Source organism: Leucoraja erinacea, chromosome 29 (assembly GCF_028641065.1).
Source record: "Leucoraja erinacea ecotype New England chromosome 29, Leri_hhj_1, whole genome shotgun sequence".
Lineage (NCBI taxonomy): Eukaryota > Metazoa > Chordata > Chondrichthyes > Rajiformes > Rajidae > Leucoraja > Leucoraja erinaceus.
Window position 1 is genome coordinate 1258579 of NC_073405.1, and position 18597 is coordinate 1277175.

General features: G+C 45.4%; 1 protein-coding gene and 1 pseudogene across 2 annotated transcripts; one reads left to right on the forward strand and one right to left on the reverse strand.

The window, feature by feature from the left end:
* Positions 1–18597, forward strand: part of LOC129710966 (beta-1,3-galactosyl-O-glycosyl-glycoprotein beta-1,6-N-acetylglucosaminyltransferase-like) — a 47438-nt pseudogene that overhangs the window by 15873 nt on the left and 12968 nt on the right.
* Positions 410–5447, reverse strand: mibp (muscle-specific beta 1 integrin binding protein). Of its 2 annotated transcripts, XM_055658304.1 has the most exons (8): positions 5272–5447; positions 3904–3994; positions 2926–2974; positions 2632–2809; positions 1908–1979; positions 1697–1803; positions 741–826; positions 410–655 (listed from the first exon to the last, which is right to left on the reverse strand). In XM_055658304.1, the coding sequence occupies exons 1-7, from the start codon at positions 5295–5297 to the stop codon at positions 741–743; spliced, it is 609 nt and encodes a 202-aa protein (XP_055514279.1). In that variant the 5' UTR covers positions 5298–5447; the 3' UTR covers positions 410–655. The 2 variants fall into 2 exon arrangements, with proteins under 2 accessions (XP_055514279.1, XP_055514280.1); XM_055658305.1 differs by lacking the exon at positions 2926–2974 and having other exon boundaries at positions 5272–5411.

An 18597-nucleotide genomic window follows, 5' to 3' on the forward strand; every position in this document is an offset into this window, starting at 1 on the left:
CATCTTCAATGTCATCAAGTGTAAAGTTTGAGTGATCAGATAGTGAACTATTAAAACATAGCTCTACACGGGACATAAATGCATATGGAGTTGTTCCATACGGACTAACATCTAGTACAGGGTGCAGGACAAGTCAACCCCAGTGAACAGGTATTATACCCCTCCCAATGCAAACCTCCACTCTAGAAGTTACCCTAACTGTTATTGCCATTGTATGAAGGTCACGCTTCCCCCAATTATTGCATTGCCAGGTATAACATTTGGACCAGTAGTTCCGAGAAGGAACCTTGTTGAACACCACTTTAAAGACAAGGCTTTGCAGACTGCAATACAATGTCTGTAGAAAAGCAGACGGCAAACTAAGACAATAGTTACAAATTGGAAAGCACAACATTCAATACTCAAGTCATTACTGTGGGCATCAGTTTACAATGTTCAAAAATCATACACAGTTAGCAATAAAAAGTTACAGAAATGATCCACATTAAAAAAAAAATAAAGTTCACAAAGCTTTAAAAATATAAACGGCCATAAGAGGCAGATTGAAATAACTTAAACCATGTCCAATCTATATACAGAAATCTAAGAGGACAAATTTCCAAGATAGATCAACTATTTACATCTTCATCCTCACACGTCTTCAGTGCACCAGTCCCTGAAACAAAGATTCAAAAATCATTAAAACTGTGACATAATCCAAACAGGAATCTAAATAATTTGATAATTAACTGGATAATTACCTATGAAGAATTGAGGATGAGATTCTGAATCTCTTCATACACTTGTAGATAGATATCATCCTTCGACTTCAAACCGTTCAGATACACTGGAAATATAATTTCTTAAATTTAATTGCATTCATTCTAAACCACTTAAATTCCAAGTACAAGTTGCCTCCCCAAATTCCAACCAGTGCCAGAAACAGTCTTCAGGACAGCAGACAAAGGTTTAATCTACAGCCCACTTCCCTCAGTTCAGAGGTCAAGCTGGAAAGCCAGCTGGGCTGACATACTCATGCAAGCAACTCCCGATTTACAAAAATAAAAAAACAAGAGTGCTGGAGTAACAGCATGTCTGGAGAATGTGAACTGGCACCATTTTGGGTCGAGACCCTTCATCTTACCAATTATAGTATGTGGAGGTAGGGGCAGGGTAAAGTCTGGCAAGTGATAGGTGGATACAGGTGGGGGTACATGGTTAGACCAAAGCCGCAGACGAAAAGCCAAAAGGTGCAAAACAAGGATCGAAAAGGCAGTGATGCCCGAGGATGGAATCTAGTTGGAAGGGGGGGGGGGGGAGAAAAAAGATGGGATGGTTCTGCGTTAGTTACCCAAAATTGGAGCATTCAGTGTTCGTTCTGTTATGTGGGATCGTGGCTGATCTGAGGAGTTTCCTCACTAACACTATAATCGGCAATTTCTCAGAAGACCAGAAATGTCTCCTTGACTAGTTTAATATCTGCAGTTCCCAAAGTGGAAAACCAACATTCGAGGACCCCGATCTTCTAAAAATGCAGATAATCTTTCCCAACCTACATCCTGCATTTCACCTTAGACCATCCAACCAAAGGAAGTCTCTTCACTGGACAAACCTCACACAACCTCATCTTATTTTCACTTCTTTCGTCTGCCCACCACTGTGCATGACAGAGCTGTTTAATTGCCAGCTTGTAACAGAGAACGCAACCATCACATACCAACATCAACGTTGTTGGCCTCCATCTCTTTCCTGTGCTTTAGATACATTGGCCACACATGCCCATCAAACAAGCCAGGTGGGTCAGGTACAGTGTAGTTCCTTGTACTGGAAGTGAAAACAGCTTCAGTTAACATGGCTGCACTCGGGTAGATTGTTGCAGAATGAACTGTAACGGCAGGCACGTGCATCAACACAAAGTGGCCATTTACCTCCTCCTCCTTTTGCATTCTTCATACGAAAGGCTCAGATAGTAACGGCGATTGAAAATCGAAACCAAAGGCCTGGGTCAGGGAGGAAAAACAATTGGTTCATGAAAAACAGGCTGGATCATTCTACCTACAATCTGTATTAGAACTATTGGAAACGATTGATCATTGATACTATTGATTAGACAAAACACATCAAGGTTAAATACTGCTTGGCCAAAAATGTTTACAATGCCAATTCTGGGTAAGGGAGTATAAAGGTTTATGGCTAAGATCATTCAAGCATCATAACTAGAAACACAAACAAGGGGTGGGGGGGTGACGAATAAAAAAATAATAAAAAAATCACTTTAAAATCAAGGTTATAATTCATTACTTTGCAAATCAATAGAAATGCTAATGTTATTTATTTGTTTAAAAATAACAAAGCAATATACTGGTTCAATATTTTAGTTTAATGCCCATAATCACCTCACATTATTGTCAATGACAGCCCAAGTAACAGTTTAATGCACCCTGACATTATTCTAGTTTTAATGCTACCCAGAAAATGTGTACTTTAAAACCCTACTGGCTCTGACCCAGTTGGAGTGAATGCAGTACAAAGAGGCTCACCGCCTCCATTATGCTTTAACGGAAACCCATGCAGCAGCATGAAAGTCTGACAGTACTCTAGAAAACCCCATCTTTCTCAAACTGAAGTTGGGATAACTGTAGATAACTGCACCTGTAGTTATACAACAGGAACCCTTCCATTATCAATATCTGCACTCCTCCCTCTGGACGGCTCGGCTCGCTGGAGGCTGGAGTGACGGCCACCCCGTGAGAGCGGGCAAACTTTACTGGGTTGTCAATCCAAGCGTTGACAGTGCTCATCATTGCCTCCATGTCGAGGGCCGTGATCACTGAAGGGCAAAAAAGAACCCAGCAGGTTATCACAAGGACCAACACAAGGTGAAATTAATGTCAACGTAGATCTTTGTTAGAAAATGTCATTGCCTACGACCAATACCATTCTTACCATCCCATTGTTTAAATCCATCTTGCCCAACTTCTATCTGATCTGGTGTCTGAAATAGTCATAAAAACAAGGCTACAAACAATGTATTTACACACGACAGGAATCTTATCAATCTAAGTGCACTTGCCCAAAGTCCCTGATGTTTTGTTATATGACTGGCTACATCACGCCAATGGCCATTCTGGATGAGAAAGGCTGACATTGGCTATGAAGAGTTAAAAAGCCTTCAGAGCATGGTTGATCACAGCCTGTACTTACTGTGAAGCTCCCAGCAAAAATCATCTTCATGCAGTAGGAACCATGGCAGATTCATATACATCCTCCCTCTATACCAAATGGTTTGGTAATGTGGTATTCAAAGCCAATCAGAATGTCCCACCATGGTATATTCAAAAGAGTTAGATTTAGCTCTCAGGGCTAACAGTCAATGGATATGGGGAGAAAGCAGGAACAGGGTACTGATTCTGGATGACCAACCATGATCATATTGAATGGCAGTACTGGCTCGATGGACCGAATGGCCTACCGCTGCATCTACATTCTGTTTCTATCCCCCAGTGAACTCAGATTAAGATTCAAATTCCATGCCCCGTGCAACATTACAACGGTTATATTAAACCCAAATCAGCCATGAGTTCCCAATGCTGAGATGTTTAAGTGAAATGTCCCAGGATATCGCCACGCCATGGCCAGTAATCAAAAAACTCCAGATTAGTAGACAGCTAGTGTAATAACTGAACTGCGGGCACAAATTCTTGAGCGCGCATGATTCAAATATCACAAATGTCTTTTCCCCAGTATCAACATGTTTCAAGTATCCCATAATGAAAGCACTTAACCCAGTGATATCACTCCCAGATATTGCACTCGGCACATCAGGACTTTGGACAGTGTTGTTTTAATTACCATTGATTACAACTGTCACAAACAGGCGCCAAAACAGGTTTAAAATAGAGAGGGAAAAAAAGTTGGGCTCACCTTGTAAAAGTCGTCCTGGTGCACGACGCAGCAGTTGGGTAATATTTGGCTAATTTTATTGGTCAGTGTGGTCTTGCCACCGTTGGTCACGCTGCAAGGTCAGTGGGGGAGAAAGTTGGAGGTTAATATTCCATGCAGACATTATTATCCCAGTGTATTAGAGTTGTATTGACACCGAGCGCGAACAGTCAGTCGCTGCAGCTCCGCCAGAGGCGCGCCAGCCCATGCAACCCCCTCCAGAAAGGGCGCCAAATTCAAACTCGAATTGAGCGCCCAGCGCGGGAGATGCATAAAACCCACCCGCTACACCAAAGTCAATCCTCTGATCAAATGTACAACTTTGCAACAAGGGAATAAATCTGAAGAAGGGTCTCGACCCGAAACGTCACCCATTCCTTCTCTCCAGAGATGCTGCCTGTCCCGCTGAGTTACTCCAGCATTTCGTGTCTATGATCTTCAGTGTAAACCAGCATCTGCAGTTCTCTTCCTCCCACAGGTCCCGCTTAAAATAGCCCAGACGTTACTTGGTTTAATAGATTTTATATGGGATAGGGATTCGGAAAGAGGGAAACAATGAATTCTTTATGCAAAGATTCATTGATGAGTAATAACGATTTGAATGTTATGCGGTGGTGACAGGGGAAGGCGTGGGTGTGGTGCTGGGTGGATGGAGGCAGTTATTGAAGGCGCCACAAATATGTAGTTGAACGGGCCGGACGGGTGCGCGGGAAACGCACTCATCTCAAGGTTAACGCCACAGTAAAGCCGACATTTTGTGCCACATTTACTACATTTTCCAAAGAAAATTGTCAAAGCAACAAGGCTTCGGATACGTAAAGCGAACTGCGGTTAAACTGGGCTAGATTTTAAATTCTTATGATCAACATTATATTTAGATTTTTTTAAAAATTACATTTTGATTAATTCACGTTTTAACTATTGTAGAAATTTCAATTAATTACACCATACAAGTTGATTTTTAAAGTCGTATAGATACTTTAAAATAATTCCTTTAATACCTTCGAAGTTCTTCAATTCACCGAATTCTCTCCAAATTCAGACACTAGCGGCAAAAAAAGTTTCATTTCAAGTTCAATAATTCTTCGCCAACACGTGCTACGTTGTGGATAGACACAAAATGCTGGAGTAACTCAGCGGGCCAGGCAGCTTCTCTGGAGAGAAGGAATAGATGACGTTTCTTCAGAGTCTAACGGGTCTCAACTCAAAACGACACCTATTCCTTCTCTCCAGAGATGCTACCTGACCTGCTGAGTTACCCCAGCATTTTGTGTCTATTTCCAGTCTAATTCAGCATCAGCAGTCCCTTCCTACACGTGCTCCGTTGTGTTACTTACAGCAAGTACTTACCCTCCAATGCCGATGATGTACTTCATGTTGCAACGTGGTCTGGGCTGTCGGTCGCTACACTGTAACGCAGGCCGCCGCTACACTGTAACTACCCGCTGCTACACTGTAACGCAGGCCGCTACACTGTAACGCAGGCCGCTACTATACTGCAACACTAACGTTGCTGCTGCTGCTGCTTTCTCGCCGCTGCACCTGAACGCCAGGCGCTACTATTCCATTCACAAATCAGGCGCCACGGCGCGCCTTTTATACTTTCTCTCCCCGCGTCACCATTTACGTGTTGGCCGCCCTCAGCCAATACTCCCCGACCCCGGTCACACTGCAGCTGTCCACCATCACTCACCCCCTGCCCCGAACCAATTATAGCCTGGAATCTGCTCTTTCCTAAATCAGTAAGAAGGCGGATTCCATGCACCCCCCTCCCCCCCGGCTCAGACTGCAATAGAAAGATAACGAGGAAATTATATAAGGTATAAACTACAGCTTCAACCAGATCAAACTTCAACGTGTGAAACTTTTTATTATTTTCTATATTGATGTTTCTATTTTTTTTTAAATGAACATTTTCAAAAAATGATATTAGTCGCCAACGGCCTTAATTTGCCCGCCTAGACCGCCTGCAGCGTGCTCTGGGGCAGTGTGTGGTGATACAGCAGGAGAGAGCTTCCTTCTCGCTGCCTGCAGTTCACGAGAACCAGCCAACATGACACCCCTAACATGCCCGGCCGTCACTCTGGGGGATCGCTTCGCTGTGCCAATCCTTCACAATTGTCAATCTCAGATGGGGTGTAATGTGGGAAACCCCCGAGCTTGTTCCAGTTTGGTGCAGGGTGCAGACAGCAAGAAACATGGGTTATTTAAAACCGTTTACTCTGCAGAAAAGACCTGCAGACAGACGCTAGTTTATACCAAAGATAGACACAACGTGCTGCAGTAACTCAGCGGACCAGGCAGCATCTGTGGAGAAAATGGATGGGTGACGTTTCGAAGTGGGGACCCTTCTTCCGTTTGAGTTATTCCAGCGTTTTGTGTGTATCTTATTTTAAACGTTGAATAAGGGTCTCGACCCGAAACGTCACCCGTTCCTTCTCTCCAGAGATGCTGCCTGTCCCGCTGAGTTTAATCCAGCATTTTATGTCCACGGGTTAAACCAGCGTCCGCATTTTCTTCCTACTTCTATTTTAAATGTTGACAGATTGGGTAATGTTGAAAGGGACGTCGGGCTTCCTGGCTCGGCTCCCCAGTTACCCCCTAGCCCGAAACCAGGCCTACAAGAAGTCAGGGGTTTGTGCAGGTGATGTCAAACGCTACGTTGCATGTGCTCGGATATCAAACAGCCTGCCACCAGCAACCTCTGACGCAGGTCCAACACCACAGCGGCCCTGGATCGAGTTTCCAGAAAGGCTTTTGGACATTACGATACTCAATGGGATCTAGCAATCGGATCTGTATTAAATTCTTATCATAAGCCAAACAAAAGCGTTGCCCCACTGCACTGGACTGCTAGGCCAGAATGTCTAAATCATGGTCCGAAGAAGGGTCTCGACCCGAAACGTCACCCATTCCTTCTCTCCAGAGATGCTGCCTGTCCCGCTGAGTTACTCCAGCATTTTGTGCTTATCTTCGGTTTAAATCAGCACCTGCAGTTCCTTCGTACACAGTTAGTACTTTAGCCCTTTGATCAGATGTACATTACCTTTCTCAACAGTGGTCATTGTGCAGAGTGTGTTGAGATATTGAATTATTTTTATTTCACTTTTCAGTACCAATTGATATTGTGATCAATTGTACCGCCCACGTAACTACATCTAGATCACTTTAAACATCCGCTGTAAAAATACCCAATGACTTGGCCTCTACAACCGTCCGTTGCAAGGAATTCCACACATTCACCACACTCTTTCTTTTCACACAGAGAGTGGTGAATCTCTGGAACTCTCTGCCACAGAGGGTAGTTGAGGCCAGTTAATTGGCTATATTTAAGAGGGAGTTAGATGTGGCCCTTGTGGCTAAAGGGATCAGGGGGTATGGAGAGAAGGCAGGTACAGGATCAGATTCAGATTCAGATTCAGATTCAATTTTAATTGTCATTGTCAGTGTACAGTACAGAGACAACGAAATGCATTTAGCATCTCCCTTGAAGAGCGACATAGCAAACGATTTGAATAAAAATAAGTAATAAGTGTCCGGGGGGGGGGGGGGGGGGGGGGGGGGGGGTGATGATTGGCAGTCACCGAGGTACGTTGTTTAGTAGAGTGACAGCCGCCGGAAAGAAGCTGTTCCTCGACCTGCTGGTTCGGCAACGGAGAGACCTGTAGCGCCTCCCGGATGGTAGGAGGGTAAACAGTCCATGGTTGGGGTGAGAGCAGTCCTTGGCGATGCTGAGCGCCCTCCGCAGACAGCGCTTGCTTTGGACCGACTCAATGGAGGGGAGCGTGGAACCGGTGATGCGTTGGGCAATTTTCACCACCCTCTGCAGTGCCTTCCGGTCGGAGACAGAGCAGTTGCCATACCATACTGTGATGCAGTTGGTAAGGATGCTCTCGATGGTGCAGCGGTAGAAGTTCACCAGGATCTGAGGAGACAGATGGACCTTCCTGAGTTGGATCAGCCATGATGATATTGAATGGTGGTGCAGGCTTGAAGGGCCGAATGGCCTCTACTCCTGCACCTATTTTCTATGTTTCTGAAGAAATTCCTCCTCGTCGCCATTCTAAAGATACGGCCTCCATTCTAAAGGTACATCTCGCCAGTCCACAGCAGCTCATTTGGGACTAAGCTAAGGAAAATGCAGAGAAGATTTACAAGTGGCCTGATGGCCTGAGCTGTCGGGAGGGGATGGACAAGCTAGTACTAAATCGTTGGATTGCCGGCATCTGAAGGGTAATCTTATCGAGGTGTATAAATCAGATGGTGAATGTTTCCCAGGTACGGCACGCCCAGAACAAAAGGACAATGGCTCAGGGTGACAGGGATATTTAATAGGAACGTTTCCACACAGAGGGTGGTAGCTGTATGGAACGAGCTGCCAAAGGAATTAGTTGAGGCAGGTACTATAACAACATACAAAAAAAAAACATTTAGACGGGTGCATGGTTTGGACAGGTTTAGAGGGATATGGGCCAAACGCAGGAAAATGGGACTAGTTGCGATGTGTTGGGCCAAGGCATCTGTTTCTGTGCCGTATGGAATCCCTGACAATGACTCATCTTCTGACTGAGAAACACGGGCGGCAGAGTGCAGGTGAGTCACCCTTGACCACAAGGGACTGTCTGAGAATCAGAGGTGAGGAATACTTGAAAAGTTTTGAAGATTCGTGGAGCAGGATGAGACGTGCTCAAGCTTCTTCATCCATAAGGTTCACAGGGGGAGCTCTGTGATCAACAGCCTTGGGGAGGAGGACGGCTCGGTAGCATCCTTGCAGACAGACATGCTGAGGATATGCAAATCCTTTTATACGGATTTGTACGACAAAAAGGCCACAGACAGCATCGCCTCCCAGAACTTCCTGTCCTCTATCACGGAGGTCTTGGAGGACAGCAAGCGGGAGAGTCTGGACCAACCACTGACCCTAGAGGAGCTGACTGGCTCCATCCGTTCCTTTGACTCGAGTAAAACTCCCGGAAGCGATGGCTTACCGGCCGAGTTGTACTCGGCTCTGTGGGACTGGGTGGGCCCGGACCTGCTGGAAGTGTACAACGACATGCTTCTAGCTGGCAGCATGTCAGACTCCATGAGGAAAGGCAGCATCACCCTAATCTACAAGCAGAAGGGGGAGATGAAGGATATAAGGGATTGGAGACCCATAACATTGTTGAATGTAGATTACAAGATCCTGTCTATGTCCAATGCCAACCGGGTCAAGTCTGCTCTGGGACAGGTGATCCACCCAGACCAAACCTGTGCTGTATCTGGCAGGAAAATCTCAGACAGCCTGGTACTGCTGACAGATACTATCGCCTACGTGCAGGACAGATGGGTGGATGCCTGCCTAGTCAGCTTGGACCAGGAGAAGGCCTTCGATACGATATCTATCGCACACGTACATGAGGGACGTGCTCTCCAAAATGGGGTATGAGGATGGAATCAGAAATTGGATCCAACTGCTCTACACATTAGGCAGGAAATGGTGTTGGGTAGACTGATGGAACTGAAGGCTGATAAATCCCCAGGGCCTGATGGTTTGCATCCCAGGTACTTAAGGAGGTGGATATAGAAATCGAGGAAACATTGGGGATCATTTTCCAATGTTCTAGAGATTCAGGATCAGTCCCTGTGGATTGGAGGGGAGCTAATGTAAGAAAGGAGGGAGAGAGAAAACAGTTATTATTTAAGCCTATTTCCTTCGCTCCATAGATGCTGCTGCACCCGCTGAGTTTCTCCAGCTTTTTTGTGTAATCTTCGAGAGAAAACAGTTAGCCTGACATCGGTGGTGGGGAAGATGCTGGAGTCAATTATAAAAGATGAAATAGCGGCACATTTGGATAGTAATAACAGGATTGTTCCAAGTCAGCATGGATTTACAAAGGGTAATCATGCTTGACTAATCTTCTGGAATTTTTTGAGAATGTAAGTAGGAAATGGAAAAGGAAGAGCCAGTGGATGTAGTGTACCTGAATTTTCAAAAGGCCTTTGATAAGGTCCCACATAGGAGTTTAGTGGGCAGCATCTGCAGTCCCTTCCTACACATGATTGAATAGTTGAGCAGACTCGATGGGCCGAATGGCTTTATTGTGCTCCTATGGTCTAACATTGCGCACTGCTCCACCTATCAGAAGGTTTCCAATCCAATTCCCAAATGTATAATTCAGTCATTTTGGAGAGTTTGTTGGAAAACCTGTTTGTCACTTAATTGGAGAAGGAATGGGTTAACTGTCTGACAGTAAACAGAATGGTGTCCGGCAGAGATAATCGAGTTTACTCTGAACACACAGTCTATTTAATCAGACGCCACAGCAACCCCTCGCTGTGCTCAATTGGTTGCAACAAGCCCCAATCGTCGTTGTTTGGCCTTAACCATTGATGGGGTTGGAGGGGTCAACGGAGGAATGTTGGCCCGTAACCAGTTCCTGGGCCGGAGAGGTGAAGAGCAAGTTTCTCACCGCGCTTGTATCTTGCTCACAGTCGTGCGATCGGGTGCTGCAGATGGCTACGTGTATGGGGGTTTGGACGAGGCTGGCACTAGCACAGGGTCTGGTGCCCTCTGCTCCAAGCCCAGACTTGCACGTGAAATGTCCCGCAGGGAATGTGCCTGCCGACTGCCACTGTCAGAGTACGTGCAGAGGGACACACTGAGGCTTTCTGCAGCTAACACACAGGGTCTGTAGTGAAGGGCCAAGCACTAGGGCCAGTTCACCACTGGACACTGAGGGCTGGAGTCTTGTACAGACTCTCTGTAAAGTAAAGTAAAGTATCCTTTATTGTAATTCAGACATTTCAGTCTGAACGAAATTGTATACCTTGCAGTCATAACATAGAATAAAAGAACAAAAACACACACTTAACACAGTTTAACATCCATCACAGTAATAATAATAATAATAATAATACATTTTATTTTTGGGCGCCTTTCCGACATCTCAAGGACACCTTACAGAGTTTAACAGGAATAAAAAACATATAATCAGAATAAAATAAATAAAAAAGACATCACAGAAATACAAATTAAAAACAGAATTCAGTTCAAAAACAAAAAATCAAAAACACAATGTGAAGAGAGAGCAGCGGCAGCTAAAGCACGCCAGCGTCCACTCTCCCTTCACAACAGCCATCTTGGACAGTGAGTCTATCAGCCACCTCCTCACTGTGATGGAGGGCAAAGGTCCTAAAGTCCTTGTCCCTGCCCTCCTCGCCTCCCTCTGTGAGACCTGCGTACATTTTCATTGTTCTCTGAAGAGATGCTGCCTGTCCCGCTGAGTTACTCCAGCATTTTGTGTCTAACTTCGGTTTAAACCAGCATCTGCAGTTCCTTCCTCCACTACAACATAAACTAGTTCAGTTCAGTGCAGGAAGGAACTAAACTAGTGCAGAAGTAGTTTAGTTTAGTTTAGTTTATTGTCACGTGTACCGAGGTACAGTGAAAAGCTTTTTGTTGTGTGCTAACCAGTCAGCAGAAAGACTGTACAATATTACAATCGAGCCGTCCACAGTGTACAGATACAGCATAAAGGGAATCATGTTTATTGCAAGATAAAGTCCGATAAAGCATAGGAACAGGCTGATTGGCCAATAGTATTTGTGCTGAATATGATTGAGTTTGGTCTAACTCAACTTAGCTAAACTCAGACATGGAAACCATTCATTGATGTATTGCAAGGATAGTTATGGTACAACACACCTTTGGATTTAAATCTAATTACGGGTTGTGTGAGGTGGGTGGGGAGGAATGTCAGGCAGGTATATCACCATTTTTTTCTTTCTTTCTCTTTTTGTCCTTTTATTTTTTTATTTTTTCTATTCCTCTCTTCTTTCTTTCATTTATTCACTCTTTGGCTACACTGGTAGTCTAGGGCAGTGGTTCCCAACGTGGGGCGTACACCCCACAGGGGGGCAATTTGATTTTTAACGGGGGCTATTACAACCAAGGTATTGGCGTTTTAAGCTTCTTCAGCTGAAACGGAGTTCACTTTTTAAATGATAAGAGTTATATATCACCACATGGGGGGGGGCATCAGGGGCATCAGGACTTTAGAGGTGATTAGGTGTGGCATGGCCAAAAAAAGGTTGGGAACCACTGGTCTAGGGGCTCTATCTTTGCACATCTCACTTTTTCGCTTTCTTGCTTTTTCTCCTTTCTTTTCTTCCAACTAAAATTTAAAATTGAATCTGTACAATAACTGTATCATTTTATATGCCGTTGGTTCTATATTTGTACACTTGCTTCTAATGAATAAAAATATTTAAACAAATTAAAAAAAACGTAACTAAACTCTGCCAAGTTGAACTAATGTGCATGTGATCCCTACCCCTCCATTCCCTGCATATCCATGTGCAAAGTCTCAGGCACGTCATGGCAACGTTGTTTAAACAGGAGACACGAGTGGAGCTTGTGCTTTGTAAGACTACGTGTTGGTTTGATGGCATGAGGAATGCAAGGAAAGACATGCGCTGATTGGACTATATTTCCCCCATGTATATTTAGGAATCAAGTATATTTTGAATTGAAATTTAATCAAAGCTTCCAGATGAGGAAGATCGTTCGGACAAAGTGTTATGGCTGGAACTGAGTGAGAAATGGCCGTTTCTGGAGATGGGGAGAAAGGGTGATGAGGACAATAGTGAGGAAGTGTTGGTGCTTATAGTGATTGGTATAAAAAAGATTCAAAAGTCATTGGTTATGCTGGTTAATAAAGTCATTGGTTATGTTGGTGTGTATAAAAGCGAGGGAAGGCGAGAGAGAGAGTGAGAGAGAGAGAGTGAGAGAGAGAGAGAGAGAGAGATTAGGAAAGGGAGCAGGCTAGCCCTGCAAAGTCAGATTTATCTGCAAGTTTATATTCAGTCATTAAAAACAAAAGTGCCTGATGCCAAGTTGGAACAGGCAGGTATTGGGCAGCAGGCCCAGGTACTGTCCTGGCTCTGTGTTTGATGAAGAAGGTCATGTACTTGCCGAGACCAGCCGTGTCACACTGACGTGTTGGCATGGCGCTGTGTACACGCCACACACGCTAATGCCCACCGCCCCACCGTAACATGCTCACGTGTCCACAGACACGTCCAAAGATTTTCAAGATGTATTATTTATACAATCACCAAGATCAGGTCTAGCAACTTCACTAAGAATAGAATGACAAATGCTTGCGTCTTAGCCAAAGTTCCAGGTGTGGTTTAGGAGGCACGACAGGTACATGGATAGGTCAGACCAGGTGTGAAGAAGGGCCTCGACCCGAAACGTCACCCATTCCTTCTCTCCAGAGATGCTACCTGTCCCACTGAGTTACTCCAGCATGTCTATCTTTGGTTTAAACCAGCAGCTGCAGTTCCTTCCTACACGTGGATAGGACAGGTTTGAAGGGATATGGACCCAGCGCAGGCAGGTGGGACTAATGTAGCTGGGCCATGTTGGCCGGTGTGGGCAAGTTGGGCCGAAGGGCCTGTTTCCACACTGTGATCACTCTATAACTCTATCATTCTAGAGATACAGCGCGGGAACATTCCCTTCAGCCCACTGAGTCCATGCTGGATAGTGCCATCCCGTACACCACCACTACCCTACACACAAAGGACAATTTATTGTTTTTACCAAAGCCAATTCACCTCCAAACCTGTACTTCTTTGAACTGTGGGAGAAAACCGGAGCACCCGGTGAAAACCCACGTAGTGACGGGGAGAACGTACAAACACCGTACAGACAGCACCTGTAGTCAGGATTGAACCCGGGTCTCTGGCGCTGTGAGGCAGCAACTCTACCGCTGCGCCACCGTGCCGCCCAAAGTACTTGCACATATAACGATAAACACAATTTAACGTGACCAGTGGCACACAGGTAAAAAAATCTACCATGATCTTGTGGGTATGAGGGCTGAGTTGCATACTCCATCCAGATAGATCGGCCATGATTAAATGGCGGAGTGGATATGTTGGGCCGAATGGCCTCATTCTGCTCCTATCACATGAACGTGACCAGCTTTTAAAAATGGACCAGAACTTTCATCCAGTTTGTGATTGGCCGTCCTGTTTATATCTCATAGAAACATAGACAATAGGTGCAGGAGTAGGCCATTCGGCCCATCGAGCCAGCACCGCCATTCAATATGATCATGGCTGATCATCCAAAATCAGTACCCCGTTCCTGCTTGATCCCTTGAATTCTCTCTTGAAAACATCCAGTGAATTGGCCTCCACTGCCTTCTGTGGCAGAGAATTCCACAGATTCACAACTCTGGGTGAAAACGTTTTTCTTCATCTCAGTCCTAAATGGCCGACCCCTTATTCTTAAACCATGTGACCCCTGGTTCTGGACTCCCCCAACATGGGGAACATGTTTCCTGCATCTAGCCTGTCCAATCCCTTAATAATTGTACATGTTTCTATAAGATTCCCTCTCATCCTTCTAAATACCAGTGAATATGGAACGCAGCTGGTCCCTGCACCAGAATACCAAGGCCTGGGCATTGGAACCGGTTTATTTTAAATCAACTGCAAGCTACAGAATTTGTAGCCCAGGAAGTTTGGTGCCTTTAGGAAAGGTCAAGAGAAAGTTGTGGTGAGTGATAAGGAGCAGAGAGTGCGGTAGAACGGGAGCCACAGTGACTGGACGCAGGGTTGACAGGGGAAGTCACCGGACGTGGTATAAAAGATGTCCAGCTTTATATGGGAACAAGGGAGCATGAAACTATGTGAAACATGTGTGAGCACATAAACACAAGACGTGTTTATAGCATGGCTCAAGAGCTAGGCAGTGCCCTTGATCATTGGTGTACAGTTTGGCCAGCTCTCTCTGTCCCATGATTGAGGGGCATGGAAACATCTCCTAGTCCTAATTGTCGCTTTTCTTTGAGCTTCAGTTTCCTCCTACACTCCAAAGACATGCTGGTTTGTAGGTTAATTGGATTTGGTATAAGTGTAAATAGTCCCCAGTGTGTGTCGGATAGTGTTAGTGTGTGGGGATCGCTGGTTGGTACAGACTCGGTGGGCCGAAGGGCCTGTTTCCGCGCTGTATCTCCAAACTAAACTTAACTAAACTAAACAGCGCTGCCCCCTGCCTGGCAATGGATGATGTGTGGTCTTTACAAGGGCAGAATCTCAGCCCTCTTTGACATCCAGGTCCCCAGTCATTCATATGAATATTACTCTGAATGAACCAGCAAGGAGTTGGTCGGAGGAGACCTGGATATTCCGTTCATTCTTTCTCCATGGTCCCACTGGTATAAATGCCTGATCACCTTCCATAAACAATGACTGGCAAACATGACCATTTCCTTCCAGTGCAGTCGAACAACCAGGAGAGATGACCGTCACTGGGGCTTAGAATATTGAGATATGCCCTGACCTAAACACATGGACATCATATGAATCAATAAGGATTGGGAATGGAGGACATAGGTATGAGGTGAGGATCAAAGATTTAATAGGAAACCTTTTTACACACAGGGTGGTAGGTGAATGGAACGAGCTGCCAGAGGAGGTAATTGCGGCAAGGACTATAACAACATTAAAAAAACCATTTGGACAGGCACCATGGGTAGGATAGGTTTAGAGGGATATTGGTCCACTGCAGGCATGTGGGACTAGTCTATAAGTGACGACTCTATAAGTGTTGGGAGTGGAGAGGCAGGAGCAGACTATTGAGCCTGCTCCACCAGCACCAAGATCATGATTTATCTGTCCCTCAGCTCGCTATCCAATGCATCCCTGGATCTCCGGATGGAACCAAAGCCTAGATCACTGATGGCAATGAGTAGCCCAGGGGGTACCTTGCTTGTGTAAGAAGGAACTCCAGATGCTGCGTTAAACAAAAGATAGACACAAAAAGCTGGAGTAACTCAGCGGGACAGGCAGCATCTCTGGAGAGAAGGAATGGGTGACGTTTCGGGTCGAGACCCTTCTTCAGACTGGTAACCCGCTGAGTTACTCTAGCTTTTTGTGTCTATCTTCAGTACCTTCCTTGTGTTCTGGGGCAATATTAAACCCAAACTAGTGGCGAGCATTCAAAAACAAGTTTACATTTCTAGAACTAATGGCCATTTGTTCACACAACGTTTATTCATTCTTGTTCTTCCCATTTCAGTAATTCTTCAGATGCAAAAATTACCATTCACAGGATAGGTTTACATTTGAGATCCAGCTGCATCACCACCACCAAATCTTTAATATATTCCCAATTCATCATTAATTCGCAGTGAAGAACAGCTCTTTCCAAATGTCACAGTTGAAAATAAGAGGTGGCATGGTGTTGCAGGAGTAGAGTTGCTGCTTTATAGCTCCAGAGATCCAGACTCGATCCTGACCTCGGGTGTTGTGTGTGTGTTTGTACGTTCTCCCTGTGACTGTGTGGGTTTTCTTCAGGAGCTCCGGTTTCCTCCCACATCCCAAAGACCTACAGGTTTGTCGGTTAATTGGCTTCTGTAAACTGTCCCTAGTGTGTAGGATAGTGCTCGTATACAGTGATCGCTGGTCGGTGGGCCGAAGGGCCTATTTCCACGCTGTATCTCTAAAGTCTAAAGACAAATTTTCGAACAAGAGACGTTGGAATAAGGAGGTGCAGGGAATGTGTGGCCTGTGGAGATGTGTGTACACATCATAACCTCTGGGCAAGTTTAATTCCCTCCACTTGGTGCTATTTCCATGACCTGGTCCTCAGGTCCTCCCACAGAGTTGTGAGTTTTCCACCTCGAGCCAGCATTAAAATCAAGGAGAGATTGTTTTGACATCTGATGGTTGGGATTCAGACACTAACTGTGACTCCAAGTTCTGCCCCGAGGATCAACTCTGAAATCAAAGCTCTCCACCTAGTGGACAAATCAAAGGCTTGCAGTCATTAAATTAATATCTGAGTGTTTAAGAGGAAACTGCAAATCAAAGCTGGAGAAAACTTGCAGCATCTATGGAGTGAAGGAAATAGGCAACGTTTCGGGCCGAAACGTTGCCTATTTCCTTCGCTCCATAATGCTGCTGCACCCGTGAGTTTCTCCAAATTAATATCTGACATGACTTAGAGGCTGCAGATGCTGGAGTATTGAGCACAAAACAAACTGCTGGAGGAACTCAGTGGGTCAGGCAGCAGCTGTGGAGGGAAATAGACAGGCAATGTTTCATCTGAAGAAGGGTCCTGTCCAGTACTTTCCACATATGCTGCCTGACCCGCTGAGTTCCTCCAGCACTTTGCGTTTTAGCTGACATGTATGTTGGGTTTTACATCAGTCCTCAGACTGCTGTGACTATTAGGTTAGATGTTCCAAAAGCCCTTCTCCAGAAAGGTTGCGACCAGCTGTTCCTTCTCTCCAGAGATGCTGCCGGTCCCGCTGAGTTACTCCAGCATTTTGTGTCCATCTTTGGTTTAAACCAGCATCTGCAGTTCCTTTCTACACAATCACTGCTGAGCCAGGCTTCAACCAACACAATGTGAAGTTTGTTGCAGAAACAAGGAACTGCAGATGCCAGTTTACAAAAAAGGACACAGTGCTGGAGTAATTCAGCAGGTCAGGCAGCACCTGTGGAGAACATGGATAGGTGACGTTTTGGGTCGGAACTCTTGTTTCCACACCCTTGCATATGACCCTCCCAAAATGCAACACCTCATCTGTGTAAGGTCATAAGGTCATCAGTCATTGGAGCAGAATTAGGCCATTCGGCCCATCAAGTCTACTCTGTCATTCAATCATGGCTGATCTATCTTTCCTTAATAAACATATACGATTATTAAGGGCTTGGCCACGCTAGAGGCAGGAAACATGTTCCCGATGTTGGGGGAGTCCAGAACCAGGGGCCACAGTTTAAGAATAAGGGGTAAGCCACTTAGAACGGACACGAGGAAATACTTTTTCACACAGAGAGTGGTGAGTCTGTGGAATTCTCTGCCTCAGACGGCGGTGGAGGCTGGTTCTCTGGACACTTTCAAGAGAGAGCTAGATAGGGCTCTTAAAGATAGCGGAGTCAGGGGATATGGGGAGAAGGCAGGAACGGGGTACTGATTGTGGATGATCAGCCATGATCACATTGAATGGCGGTGCTGGCTTGAAGGGCCGAATGGCCTACTCCTGCACGATTGTCTATTGTCTATTAACCCGATTCTCCTGCCTTCTCCCCATAACCCCTGACACCTGCACTAATCAAGACTCTGAATCTCCACTGTACCTTTTGTGTAAACATAGGCCTGAACCATTTACCACCATTGTCAGCCAGAGGAGCGAAGTAGATAGAAAACATAGACACTAGGGACAGGAGGAGGCCATTCAGCCCTTCAAGACAGCGCATTCATTCAATATGATCATGGCTGATCATCCAGAATCAGTACCCTGTTCCTGCTTTCTCCCCATATCCCTTGATTCCTTTAACCTCAAGTGTTAAATCTAACTCTCTCTTGAAAACTCTCTCTAGATGACTGCTTTCACGTTCCTCTGAGCTCCACACCATACCTGAAGCCAATCCGACTTGCTTTACCTGAGCACAGGTGAGTTACCTGGATGCAGGAAGGGCTCTGGGACCCGATAGAACTGAAGACTCAGCAGCAGTTACAGCGAAAACAAGACACAGACTCGTAAATCAGGCCAGGTCAGTGGATATCTTTACAGCAGAGATAGATAGAATCTTGATTAGTACAAGCGTCGGGTTATGGGGAGAAGGCGGGAGAATGGGGTTAGGAGGGAGAGATAGATCAGCCATGATTGA